This window comes from Pinus tabuliformis, chromosome 4_1 (assembly GCF_031772625.1).
Source record: "Pinus tabuliformis cultivar Carrire ecotype Pingquan chromosome 4_1, CPIR1, whole genome shotgun sequence".
Lineage (NCBI taxonomy): Eukaryota > Viridiplantae > Streptophyta > Pinopsida > Pinales > Pinaceae > Pinus > Pinus tabuliformis.
In genome coordinates, this window is record NC_142303.1 from 621,499,085 (window position 1) to 621,514,313 (window position 15,229).

General features: G+C 37.5%; 1 protein-coding gene across 1 annotated transcript in view; it reads right to left on the bottom strand.

Moving 5' to 3' along the window:
• Positions 1-1,954: 1,954 nt before the first annotated feature.
• The window catches only part of LOC149177555 (uncharacterized), a 179,342-nt gene continuing 166,067 nt past the window's right edge, over positions 1,955-15,229 (bottom strand). Inside the window, exon 9 of the mRNA XM_089421789.1 lies at positions 1,955-2,402. Coding sequence (XP_089277915.1) covers positions 2,262-2,402 — 141 coding nt within the window. The 3' untranslated portion in view covers positions 1,955-2,261. The remainder of the gene's footprint in view (positions 2,403-15,229) is intronic.

The following is a 15,229-nucleotide window of genomic DNA, read 5'->3' on the forward strand; positions in this document are numbered from 1 at the left end:
TCTTACTCCCTAAATGTGGTGGGGTGTAGTAGCAATATTTCCCACTATTGTAGAACACATTCGTGAAGTAGTGGATTTGGAAATGACCTATCTCCTACATTGAGGGAAATACGTTAAATAAATTTTGAATTAAAACCACATCCAAGTGTTAATTGATTAGGCCATGATACAAAGCGGCCTAAACAAGAGAATGTGATTCACATCAACAATGCATTGCGCCATGACTAAGAATGCTTGTCATGATACTAGTAGCAAGAGGTTGAACAGATAGTTGAGAGGGTACCAAATTAGTTCCTTTCTTATATGTGGAAAATAGTGGCAACAATCAACTTCTCAACAACTACTCCCAAATCATCTTCTACAAGTAGCTCATCTATGAGATGCAAGTGCATAGATTTCCCATGAAGCATCAAAGAGTGCCATAATGTTCCGAGTAAGGTAGCCATAACTGCAAAAGCAATTGTTCAACAAGTTCCCTTTATTAATTGCAATGCAAGAAATGCTCTGGCTGTGATTCGGGAGAAGGAGAAGAAAGTGAGGTATGAAGATAGTGAGTTACTAATTTACCACAGCAAGGCAACATGCAGATCCATACACTGCTGGAAACAATGTGCCTTTTGCGACAAAACCAATGCTAATTGTATTATGGTGGTACATAGTGGCAACATAAAAGACTCAACCTGCATGCCTTCTTACAATAACAAACCCTTGCTGGCTATGGTACACAGGTAGATAGCAACATTTTATTTTTCCTTATCACAAGAAGCTGATAGGGGTATGCACTAGAATAGAGAATGTAACATTTACCCAGACATCAGTTATTCTAGCTAGTGTGTTGAACATGAATAGAGAGAGAAATCACACAATGAACATAGATATTTATTGGTTGTCAAATACTTGATAAAGAACTTTCGATTGAGTTAGGTACAAAGAGATCTCCTCTAAATTGGGCATATATAAGTTACTAAATCCGCAAGCTATGCTACTTGGGGTCCACAAGTTGGCCCACACCCTAGTGCATGACTATCAAATTTTCATTCTTTTACAATAAACATTTTTGCATGTCAACATGTGCAAGTATGATACAATAAAACTCAAACAACAGATTAGCACACTCAGGGTGATATAGTGAATTACATTCATGAAACACAGGTGCACAAGGCTACCATTTTAAATATCTAGGCCAGTCCCAGCATCTCACTACTAGGACCCAAGGTGGAGGCCTCACATTAACTCATCATTCCCACATTATAAATTCAAAGCCTCCTCCAACTCATTTTCTCCCGTGGAAAAGATCTTGAGGGGACACTCCTGCACAAGTAAATGGTACAGTCTATGTGGAATCCTTTCTCATCTTCAAGGCAAATTAGTGACATCTCCCCTTCATATTCAAGGAGGACAATCCACTTTGCAATCTCCTATTCATTTAATTTCCTCTGTTGTGTATTCTGGTGGCACTTGCAGATGGAAGAAGGATCCAATAACAGGTGGGGACAACAACCTATAAGAGCCCGATTAGTGGAAACATCCAACCCATAAATGAGGTGAATTGAAATCTTCTTGGAGAGACATGGCTTTAAAAGGAACCCAAGCATAGTTGAAAGGCACTCCAAGAGCCACGTAATGAACAAATCATTGAAGTTGTTAGACAATTGGAGACTTTTGTCAATTACAGAGACAAGATTCAGGCTCAAAGATAATTAAGACTGATTGATGGTGCTAAAACTTTTTAATTTTATATTTTTCTCTACATACTCAATGTTCTCAATTTATCTTACCACCACTTCAAAATCAAGGACTGTTGCTTTGAGATTTCAGATTTACATAGCTAGACATAAATCATCATCTTCCAGTCACAAGCTACAATCCATCATTCTACTCGCTTCCTGATATTTTGCATTGACTGAACTGCAAAAATCATTTTGTAGGTACCCAACATGATAAAGGAAATTAATGCATGTTAAACCACATAAACTTCACACTTAAATGATGCCTACAGAAAGTAGCATCATAAGTTTCTTAAAGGTAATACACTCATGAAGAACTCTATTAAGGTCCATATGGGATGGGACTAGACTAAACTACACTTATCCAATTGTATACAATTTAAAAGGAGCAAGTTACCACTTTTTCAACTCCTAATTCATTTTGAATGGAGTTGTCTACACTCCAATATCCTAAAAAGACTCATAACGATTCTGACATTGTCATCTTTACAATATTGAGTCACATATACACTCTAATTGGTGAGTTATTATATGTTATAACTTCATATAGATTCCTTTCATGTGCAGTAAACCTGCAACGAGGGACCAGAAGAATATCACAAACAATACATATGCGAGCTTACCCCATCTTTTAGAATGGACAACTGCTTCAAACAATGCCTCTACAACAGTCACCTGCACAACATAACAAGCCCCAACATAAGCTTCTCTGGGTGAACAATACATACATAAATGACACAAATTTACAATTCAAATAGGTTTTTGATGAGGACTCCCAGGTTTTTCCATTGATTCTTATTTTTCTCAACTATTTTGCTGGGGATTTTGAATATTTTCATAAATTTAATACAGTTTCCAGCCATGTCCCCAACTTTTTGTAGATCCTTGAAGAATATTCCTTGGTTTGTAAAAGTTGTAAACATGCACCCAAAGTTTTCCTTGAATTTTTTATTTTTCATAAGCTGAAGGTATAACATGTTAAATTTCAGACTGCTCTATGTTGTTTCAATTATTTTAGCCCAATTCAATTCTTCGATTAACAATCTTTCATCAATAATTAATATTTCCAATCATCAATAGTAATTGAAGATAGAACAGTAAATGAAATGCCAAAGGAGACAATCAATACATCAATAAGAGACACCAGATTTTCAGTCAATGACCAGGGAAAAATCCACTATGGGGAAAACCCTTCGTAATTCTTCTTCTATCATATTGTCATAAAATGTTCAATAGATAGTACACTGAGCCCAATACAAAATCATCCAGCAAAATTAACCCAACAACATTCAAAAACATGTTCCCAGCATCAATATAGATCAGAGACAACTTTTCTAGTTTGTCGTCAACTGCAATCAAATGTCAAATTTTGGCCCTAGATCCCAGGGAAAAACCCACTATGGGGAAAACCCTTTGTAATTCTTCTTCTATCAGATTGTCATAAAATGTTCAATAGATAGTACAATGAGCCCAATACAAAATCATCCAGCAAAATTAACCCAGCAACATTCAAAACATGTTCCTAACATCAATATAGATAAGAGACAACTTTTCCAGTTTGTCGTCAACTGCAACCAAATGTCAAATTTTGGCCCTAGATCCCAAACACACAAAGGAAGAGATATGTGTGTGGTTGACAGCTTCCAACCGCATTGTTGAGCTTGCAAGCCTATGGTTATCGTTGAAATCTGCTTGTGTCAAGCTTACGGTCGGAAACCAAAAACCCTAAAACACGTGCGAGCTTCGGACCCTATAATCTCAGACCTGTACGAACCAAATTTCTCGACCTAGCCTCAGACTTGTCTGAACCCATTAATGAAGAAGAGAAGAAGAAAATGCTTGGTGATGTCCAAATGAGCTTCAAGTCACTTGTATTTATAGGCTTCCAAGGGTGTCCATTTTCCTATTAGGGTCGACCTGATCAAATGTGACATTGTGGGCTTCAATTCAAAAGCACACTTTTCCCTTGTCCATATTGAGCACTTCGATCGTCAAAATTGGTTCTCTCAAAAAGAGGAATCTAGTCCCATGGTTGGAATTTGTCACTGAGCTGCCAAATTAACATTAAAACCTTGCATAAGAAGCCACTATTATCCCTCTTTCAACAGGAGTTCTCCAGAACTTTTTGGCCACATCATATAAGCCCAGAGGATGTTCCTTATAGCCCTGTAAAGGCATGTGGGTGTGTGTTATCTTGTGAAAGTGACTCTTACATCCCTGTTAGTGTGTATATCCATAGCTATTCTTGGCATTGTTTGTTTCATGATATGTCTACCTCTATGGCATTGCTGACTTCCCCTTGGTGGGCGATAACTCCCTCCCTTGATGGATATTCTTATATCCTAGGATGGTGTGCAGGTATCATGGAGTAAGCATTGCTAGGAATCATGGTTTAAGGGAGCACTTGCATCAATAAAGCCTTGTAAGGGTGATCACCATATGTACTTTTCCCTAACATTATCCCTTTTGATCCTAGTGCACCCCCTACCCCACATGTGCCATGTGTCTTATATATTTTGCACTCCCCTTTGGCCTTGGCTTTACATCCTGATAGTTTAACATTTTTCAATGCATTTGCATCTTCCAAGGCATCACGCTAAAGGTTTTGAGGCATAGAATGTGTCCATCTAATTCTCTATGCCTAGATGAAGCACTTGTCATTCAAAGCAGTCAGAACATTCTCACATAACTCAAGTTGCTGCAATGGACCGAAGTTTTGGGGCAAGTGGGCTTTCCATGTGGCATTGCAAGCAACAAAATTTGAAGCTACAATGAAGATGAGGCAAGAAGGCAACTTGTACAAGTCAAATCAACTCACCACTCACGCCAAATTAGCCCAAATCCAAGCACTTGTACCACACCTGTGGCATGACATCATTCTCTTTCGGGTCATTTTGATGGATTAAATGAAGAACATGAGGCTAATATTGGAACATTAGAGCTTAGTGTGCAAATTTGGAGGCCCCAAGGGCTAATTATCAAGCATAAAGTGCAATCTACTCCAAGAAGGGACCAATGTCCTCTCAATCAAGTTAGCCATTAGCATTTGAAGTAAGATGGGCAAGCCGAATTCATCAAACAAAGTAGCAAGGGTCCTTCCAAGGTAGACTTTGAAGTAATTAGTGAACAAGCAAACCCCCAAGGGCTAAAACAACCTAATCAAGGTCAATACAAGGTAAAAAATCAAGCATATCAAGCAATTAAGGCAACCGTTGGAATGACTCAAGGCAAAGAAATGAGGTTGAGTTTTGTTATGAATATAATTCGTAACAATTAAATATAAAATAAATATAAATATTAAATAATTAAATATTAATCAGGTTAAATAGTCATTAAGTTAGGTGAAAAGGCATGTCTAAAAGACATGCCCATTCACGAAAGGTCACGTGCTGAGGTATAAAAGAAGGGCCTCATTGTAACATTCAAATCATCTTAAATCATCTTATACAATTTTATATATTAATAAATTATTATTATTAAATACCTCGTGTATTTTTACATTCAATTTTTCAAGCTATCAGTTTTTCTTGTTCAGCCATAGTTTTTATGCTACATTGGTATCAGAGCCATGGCACACGATATAATCATGCGGGTCTTTGAACGTTGTTCGCCACACAATGTGCCATTACGTTCACATCTTGATTACGTTGAACAAATTAGTATTCAAGAAGCATTTCAGTGATTACAAAAATCATATGTAGAAATTAAAGCATGTTGAAAGGAAATCGATAGTAAGGACAGTGAAGAAACGAAACAAGGTGAAGCTGATATAAATCAAGATGAGGATTATATTGACAAACAAAGAGATTTTGTCAATAAAAAACTATCATTTGTGTCTCTAGAGCAAAAGCAGGCTTTTAAAGATGTGGAGAATGTAAATTCCTTCGATAAAATAGGCATGGTGGGTGAAGACAATTCAATTCTTATTGCTCCAGAGGTCAAGATAGATCAAGAAAAAAATTATGAGATATGTACAATCCATGTTTTTGATAGGAATGAAGGTGAAAGAGACTTTCAAAAGCATTATGAGAGGATGCCATGGTTGGCTTTGCCATTTGGAGACAAGACTATAAAGAAATTGTTTCGCTACTTCCAACTTCCGTTTACCCCGTTTACCCCAAACGTGGTCATTGTACATCCAGATGGGAAATTAGCGCCGGAAAGTGCAGATTTTTACATAGCAGAACATGGAACCAAGTATTACCCGTTTACAAAAGAGCGGCTAGATGAGATTGAAGTGGCGGAAGCGAAGGAGAAAGCCAGAAGAGAATCACAGACACTTGAGTCACTCTTGGTTTCTAATGAGCGTGACTTTGTGATCAAGCATGGAGGTGCCCAGGTCCCCGTAGCTGAGCTTGTGGGCAAAACAGTTGGTTTGTATTTCGATACCCTTTCGGGCTCCTCCTACCCAGGTTGTATGACTGCAGAGATTGTAAAGGTATACAAGGAAATCAAGAAAAGAGGAGAAGCTTTTGAGATTGTTTTCATCTTCGGTGACAAAGATCAAGAGACTTTTGAAGACCACTACAAGAGCATGCCATGGTTGGCTCTTCCATTTGGTGATAAAACCAGTCGGCATCTTGAACAGATTTTCGGTCGTAGAGACATTTCCTTGATTGTGATTGGTCCAGATGGAAAAACTGTGAGAGATGAAGCCCTAGATCCTCTGCTTACCTATGGAGCCATGGCTTTTCCCTTCAGGGATGCTCATATTGAAAGGGCGGTGGAAGAGCTAGCTCACACATCACCCAAGGAGATATATTCCCGCGTGTGTAGCGAGGGGGGTCCCTTTTTATTGACACAGATTCGTAAATTTAGCTGTGAGCATTGCTATCAAGATGGATTTGCATGGCGCTATAGCATTCAATGTAGAGCAGATTTCAATTTCAAACTTCATCTGACTTGTGCTTTGAAGTATCAAACAGACAGCGGAGAAGACACAAATAGCGGGACGGAAATCGAAACCGAAACCGAAACCGAATCACTTATCATCCCCGCAGATATTCATTCTGACTATTCCTTCCTCAGTCCAATAGCAAGAACATGCGCGGGCTCTGAGTCCGAGAAAGAAGAATTCTAGACAGGACTGATAAACCTCATGCACGCACTGGTCATAGACAACCCTGATATTTTTGTAATGGCGGAAAAATTGGGAGGAATTATAGACACACTGGTCTCTTATCTATGGCCTGTAGAGGAATATATGGCAGATTGCTACTCAAAACTGTTGGCCACTCTAGAAACCCTTGAAAAAATCCGTGAGAATCTCCACATTAAAAATGACCTCCCTCCGGAAGTGAAGGAGGAGATCAGGCATTCGAATCAGTGGGTTTTTGCAAACTCTGGCATATCTGCACGATTAGTCAAACTAGAACTATTCAAATTGGTTGTTGTTCTGGACGCATTATGGCTTTTGCCAGGGAAATGTTCGAGTCACATCGTTTGCAATGGCCAGAGCAAAGGGAGTTTCGTTGGCATTCATGGCGGTGTTTTCCTGTTGCGTTGTACAAGGAGCAAGATGCGTGACCATTGAGTTTCAGAATGAGTGCCCATTCGGCGTTTGGCCAACCGCAACACAAATGGACGGCCAAAGATATTTGGAAACAAGACACTCGTGGACGATTCCACTCACTGCCAGTTCGACTGATGACAGTTCAATACTCCGCCAATTTTTTGGGGGGCTACCGTCAAACGTTGTAACCTTCGGGTTGATTTCGGTATATAATAACTATATATTATATATAGTACATAATAATATATCAAAAATTAAATCAATCATATAATTAAACTATATATATATATATATTATTAGAGTTACAAATATATATATATATATATATATATATAAAAGAGAGAAGGGAACAAAAGAAGACAACCTTGGACTGAAAATAGAGTTATTAGCGAATTATAGACACTAAGCCACCACTCACAGAGACCTTCCACCTTACATATGCCGAGACGACAACCGCAAAGACAATTGCCAGCAATATAGCTTTGAGGACAAAGCTTCTGAAGGAAGGGGCTATGTTATGAATATAATTCATAACAATTAAATAAATAAAATAAATATAAATATTAAATAATTAAATATTAATTAGGTTAAATAGTCATTAAGTTAGGTGAAAAGGCATGTCTAAAAGACATGCCCATTCATGAAAGGTCACCTGCTGAGGTATAAAAGCAGGGCCTCATTGTAACATTCAAATCATCTTATACAATTTTATATATTAATAAATTATTATTATTAAATACCTTGTGTATTTTTACATTCAAGTTTTCAAGCTATCAGTGTTTCTTGTTCAGCCATAGTTTTTATGCTACAAGTTCTCTTGAAGGAAAGAATAGCCCACATCAAGTAAAGTTATGGAAACATGTGGATGATGTGAGGCTCCCAAGGACATTTCAAGGTCAAAAAGTCAATTTTAAGCCTATTCTCAAGCAAGTTTCACCTCAACCAGCTAGCCGTTTGCAAGAAAAGAGGTTGAATCCTCAATTTTGGAGTAAAGAAGGTCAAACAAGCAAAGTTTTGCATGAAGAAGTCTTCCCCAAGTGATGCAGGAGCATTGGCAAACTTTTATAAACATTATTATTGTTTTGAGAAAGTTGGATTCCTCATGCAATGATTTTAATTTTGTAATAATTAGTCGGACTCTAGAAACATTGTCATCGAATATTATAGATTAGGCTAGCAAATAAAAAGTAGTAGTAGTTTTTATTTTATCAAAATAGTTACTAAAATAATGGGTCTTATCCACATATTAGGATCTTGATCCTATTTTAGATTTTAGAATGATTTTTATAAATTAGTACGTGGAGAACTAGATAAGGATTAGAAGTATGAGTATAAGAGAAGGAAAAAGCTAATTCCTTCCATTATGAATTCTCTCTTAATTCATTGAAGGAAAAAACTATCTTGCTGTAATATATTTTTCAAGATATGATATTATTTTGGTTTTGGTGGAGTATTGTAAATGAATATACAGTCAACGACTTGTTGATTTGATGCATATTCCAAGTAACCATTTACTACTCTTTCTAGCAGTTCTTTCTAATGGAGTTACAATGGAATGAAAAGTTGTTACATCCACAATTAAAATTTTTGCATACTAGTTGATTGAACTGATATGATCCAACCTTTGATTGATTACTCTGTAAAATTTATGTGTGAGTGATAATATTGATTGTTACAGTCAAGATTCATGCATAGAAGAAATTCAATAATTTCCAGCACTTAATTGATAATTGTTAATTCAGTATTACATCATGAAAATAAAACATTAGAACACAGGATGGTAGATGATTCCAACTGATTGTTAAGTCTTCAAAATGGTATTGTTAAACCCAAAGTCTTGCTATCAATCGAGGAAATAGAATGGATATGAAGGGGTTTATTTTTTCTTCAAATCAGATTGCAATCCCATTAGATGACTGTGTAAACTTTCGTATTTTAACACAAATTGTTTTCTGAAGAATAATTTGGCAAAACCTTGGCATCAATTAGTATCAGAGCAGCAACAATATCCCTCCTCCATGATTATGTAGAAGATCTAACTTAAGAAATTAAATTATGTCTTTGGTATCACATGTTGTGCTTGTAAGTATGTTCTACAGGTATAAAAGATGATGACCTAACACTTCAAGGAATCCTTAACAGGTTTGTCAAGGAACATCTCCAGGTATGTCTCAAACTATACTTCTTACATGATTCTCTTAAAGGTATGATCATCCTATTTTTAAATTTTGCATTATTAACATCGTTATGTCTAGCTATATTGAATCATATTGATTCTTATTTTGGGTGATTCATCACTTGATAAATCTACCCCACTCCTATTCTTAACTGATTTTATAGAGCCCTAGACAGGTTCTCTGGAAAACCCTAAGCTAAGGGTATGCGAATGTTAATGTCTGAAAACCTAACATTGCTTAGGGTTATTGAGAATTTTCTTTTTGAAGTTTAAAGTTTTTATTGATGATGTCATGAAATCTTAACTTGTTAGGTTTGAATGATGATTGACAGAGATCCTGAACCTTTGAAATTTGGGTATTTTAGGGCTTGCTTTGCTATGAAACTCTAGATCCTTAGGGTTTGGTTGGGTTTATAAGCAAAACCCATATTATATATTTGGAGTCCTAGGAATGAAACCCTAGCTTGGTCTAGGTTAGTATATGTCTAATGTATTAATGACATTTGACATATGGCATGCTTATGCATGATAATGAATTCGTAGATATGTGTTGACCTAATTATTGAAGGTCATAAGTCTTAGGATTTAATATAAGTCCTTGTATGAGATTCTAGGATGATGATATTTGGAAATCTAGAGTTTTGCAGCTAAACCCTAGCAGGAGTTAAATTCTCTAGTATGTGTGATATAACAATCTGAGAACTATAATGATTGTTGAGGTTGTGAAAATGAAATTCTAGGGTTTTCAAGTTAAAACTTAGTAGAAGTAAAAATCGCTAACGTATGATGACAATGTGATAATTTGAGATTTGTGTAAGATTGTTGAAATCTGAGTTCTAGTTGTGATTGATAGTTGATTGAAAATTCTAGGGTTTGCAACTAACCCTAGTGGAAGTCGGTCATGTTGACGACTAAGTTGTGATTGGTTTTTATTGATTACTTCTCTTGTATGAAATGTAGGATTTGTATGAAACCCTAGTGGGAAGTCTAACATATGAATTGTGAAAGTTGTTAGATGCTTTGTAGATCTATATTTGTTTGAAATGTTTCTAGGGTTTGTTATATATTGTAGTAGGGTGTGACATACCTTTGAAAGAAACATTGAAACCCTAGATGTAATGAAAGATGTTATGAAGTAGTCTAGGGTTTATGACAAAGTCCCTAGCAATATGTTGAAGAGTATGTGTCTCTTGTTTGTTTTGGTATTTGATATATATAAGGTTGAAATGCTTTCGTAATTCTGATATGGCTAACTTCATGCTTTTATAGTTTTGGATGTACTTTCTATCTAAGTTGTGCAGGTACACAATCTTCAATATGGTGAAGATGTTCGTTGATAAGCATGATGTGGATGATGATAACTCTGATGAAATGGTTGGAAGCCACAAAAGATTCTCCGATGTCGAAGTAAAGAAGTTGATCTCCCTAGGTTAAGAGGGAGCCTGAATAAGAAAGATCTCCCTGAGATTAAGAGGGAGCCTGGATAAAGGGAAGCTCCTTGGTTGAGAGGGGGGCTTTGATTGGAGAATGCATTTTGAAAGATATGTTGATGAATATGAAGTAGGAAAGGAACATGTATGATTGAGGAATCTTCTATCAAGATTCGGTTGATAGTCCTACTATGATGAGAAGCAACATCTGTTGTCTGGAAGACCCCGAAGGTTTGTATTTGATTATATACATGTGAAAGTATATTATTGATTGGGGTTGTGTTTGTACAGGTAAATCTCTCGAAGGTTTTGATAGCATGTTGGTTATCAATCAATTTGATCAGGAGAGATTCGTTGTCCTTGAACTACTGGATCAACAAGAGGCTTTGTGAGTGAAGCATTTCCTGGGAGGACATCTGGCTGACACTTTGTGTTGATGTCTATGTCCCAAAGTTGGAAAGGTGGAGTTGATTGTAGAGCTTTGTTTTTGGATACACACATGGATCCTTGGGTTGATGGTTAGCAAGTAAACCTGATGGTACCTATAGAGGCTAAAAGCTTGAGTCCATCTTAGTCCCACCCGGATAGATTTCCCTGGTCAGGAATCTAGTCTGTGGCATTGCGGTGCCTAAATTGTTGAGAGACCAATGGATAGATTGCCTTGGTCAGGAATCTAGTCCATGGCATTGCGGTGCCTAAAATTCTTCATAGATGATGTGGTTTGAGATCTTCCATGTACCTCTTTGATTATATGTAAATATGAATACCTCCCTAGTTAAGAGGGAGTGTTGGAAAATGTAACTAGGTTCAGTCTTCATAATTGTACTTGGAAGTCAAAATGTAATATATTTGTCAAAAGAATTTTCTTATTATTGAAATTGACTTATTAAAGCATGGATTTCATGCTTGGATCAAATGTCTTGGGTCAAATGTCTTAGGTCAAGCCTCCATTGAAGGCCTTAGGTTAATTGTCAAAGTCAAAAATTTTGTTTGAAGACTCCTGCTCCATCAAGGTCTCCTTGCTGTCGACTTCAAAAGAATCCTCATCAAGTCCACTACCCTAAAACAAACTCATGTCGGCTCAAAACAGTGACACTGCTCCTCAAATATCATTTCGGCTCATTTATGGACAAACAAGTATAAATAGGAGGGTGTACCACTCCACAGTTTGAACAAAAAGCTCGCATATATATCTAAAGAAAGGTTCGATCATCACAGAAGAAGAAGCTCACATAAATCATAGAATGACAAGTTCGGATCTCTCTAAAATAAAGTTTGAATGCCACAGTTTATACCCTCGGTGTAATCACAGAAGTTCGTATCTATTGAAAGGAAGGTTTGGTGCCATCTCAAAAGGAGAGTCTAATTGTTATTATAGTGAGAAATTCGGATGGCGTACATGCATATTCTCGGTGTTGTTACAGTAAGACAATGCTATCACGTGAAGGTGCTATAACACTATGGAGCTATCTCTCGATGCTATCACAGTGAGGTGTTATCACAGTTTCAGTGCTACTACATAACACAGTCCCAATGCAAACTCTGTCTCGGTGTAACCTCAATGAGAAGAGTTCGATGTAACTATAGTGAGGAGGTCTTGGTATTACAGTGATGATCTCTCGGTGGCATTACAGTGACAAGGATGACTTGATGGAAGGAGTCTCTAGTCTATATTGTAAAGGTCTTGGTCGTCTCATCTTGAATCTAATGAAAGAAGAATTTGTGATTGGGTTTTACCCTCGAGGGAGGTTTTGCCCTAGAAGGCTAGGGGACGCATATATATATATATATATATATATATATATATATATATATATATATATAAGTTTTTTTTTCAATAGTTCTTTTATAGTCCTTAAAAATCAGTTTATTGGAACAAATTGGTTATGGTGTGGTTGCTATGTTTTTCCATTTTTGAATGTTATTTTGTGTCCACTATAGTCAAATATTTCTCTTTTTCCAACATGGTTAATGAAGTTCTTGTTACCCATCCATAAACATGGGTAACCCTAGGAGGAAATTTTTCTCCTATGATGCAACTTCCCAGCCATACAATTGTTAAGAAATTGTAGCTGCGATCGGTATTTTTATCATCAAAATCAAAGGAGAAATAATTTTCCATCTAGTTGTCCAAGTCGGCCCCACCACTTAAGGGGTTTGACCCAAAGTCAAAACCCACTTGATTGGTCTTCTTTATATTGCCAATTCAACTCCTCCATTTCGCATCACTTCAACTCATCAATTTGACCTATTCCAAGGAATTTTGTTCACACATGCGAAGGAGGAAGAAGACAAAGTTTTCCAGTGAAGTTTGACCTCTCTTATCTCTGCGTTGACCAACGTTGACTTGGTTCTTTTATTTGTTGTTTGACCAAACCTTTGACTATGATTGGAGGTCGAATCTTCTTAGGATCTTGGACTACTCATTGACCTAGTTTCTGTTTCTATTTTGGGCATTGACTGAGGTTTGACTACAAGTTAAACTTGAGGTTTGACCAAACCTTTCTATGGAATTGCATGATCGAATTTCGTCCCTTTGACTAGTAGCCTTACGCCGAAATTCAACCCCTTGTACAAACTTTGACCAGTGAGCAAATCGTTGACTCTTCTCTCTGTTTTGACTAATTTTGACTTGCCATTTAATGTGGTCAATGGTTGACCTTTGACTGGAATACTCTGATGTACAATTTGGATGAATTGCTCTCTCTCTCATAAGGAAAGATTATTGGTTTTTCCTATTAGTTTTTTATGGATATGGTAGCATCAGACATGTGTTCTAGTCTCAAATGATGCTAAGACGCTAAGGAACAGGAGATCTCCAAAACCCAGAAAAGGTTTCACGAGATAAGCTTACAAAACACCTTAACTAAATTAATTTTCCATAATTAAAATATTTCCTAACTCTAACTTAGGAAAATTGGTAAATTAAAAGTTTATTAAATAAGGATGTTCAAGAGTGGTCTAGAGGCTTCTATTCATGGAGTCTAATTGATCGTAGCCATCGATAGAGATTAAATCGTGGCCATTAAGACTCCAACGAAATATTATAAGAGCAGGTCAAAGGGCTTGGAGATAGCATTAGTGTGATCATTGTGAGCAACAGGGATTGAATTCTCTAGTTCACATTATTCAGTGAGGGCACAGTTTGAGCCAGGGAAAGAACATCAGAGAGAGGAAGCACCAGAGATTTGGGAGCAAAGATTCAGAGGAGATTTTCCTCAGTTTTCCAATGTCAGGAGACAGGAAAGGAGGAGGCCGAATTATCTGCAAAAGAGGTTGATTTGAGTAGTGCGAGTTAGCCAGTCCAATAGTGTGAGTTTTTAGAAGAGGGTTTGTTCAATGGCTATAAGGTCAGATCAGTGTCTGAAAGGCAAAGCAAATTCATTCTAGAAGCAGAGGTAGGCTAGATGGCCCAGTTGGAGGCAAATCCAGGGTTGTACAAGTCACTCAAATGCTGCAATGTGTATTGCAGGCAGCAGTGTGAGTTTCCAGTGTAAGGTGCGAGCGGGGTAGAGGAGGCTGAGTTGATTAGTAGAGGAGATCTTGGATCTCCAGCGTATTTTGCCAGTGGATAAGCAGAGGTTTTCCAATTGGCAACCAGTTGTAATGATTCTCAAATTGTTGCATCATAAAATAAACCCTCCAGTGTCAAAGGTGAGACCATCCTCATATGGGCTCTAAATTTGCTGCCATACCTCATATGGTGCTAAGGCCGACCTGGGGGGCATGTTGGGTCTAGGTGTATCATCTTGAAGAATCATCAAATGTAGTACAAAGTGGCAGAACATCCTGGGTCTAGGAGGTGCCCAGGGTCATGTGTAATGTGCTACTATTGCTCGAAGGACCAAGGCTCTTAATGCTTCACCTATGATTGCCAACATACTTCTCAAATGGCTTGGGCACCTACAGGTAAGGTGCTCAAGACATGGGTTGTTGAACCACTTGACAATCACATCATAGATTCTAGTGAAAGAAACTAGTCATTAGGTATAATAATCATTATTCATCTAAGTGAACCAAGCTTGAATGCAATGGACTATTTAATACTTCAAATAGGGATTCCCTTCCAGAATCAGGGCCTTGAACTCACAATGATGTTTTCTCCCTAGGTAGGAGTGGCTAATGGACAACCCTATTAGGTGTTTCCTGCCCCCAGGGGGAAGTAACATTTCCTCAGTCCACCCTTCAATTGATAGGTGTTAGCGAACAATAATGATGGTACAGAGGGGAGAAAACTTCATGGCCAAGTGCCATTGTCAAAGGGAATGCCTGATGGGGGATCCACGTCTTGAGTGGATGTATGTGAGGAGGGAGCAATCACGGATGAACGAGTTAACAACTTGGCCTTTGTTTTTCCACCCCGCTTGTGCACCTTTTACTTTTT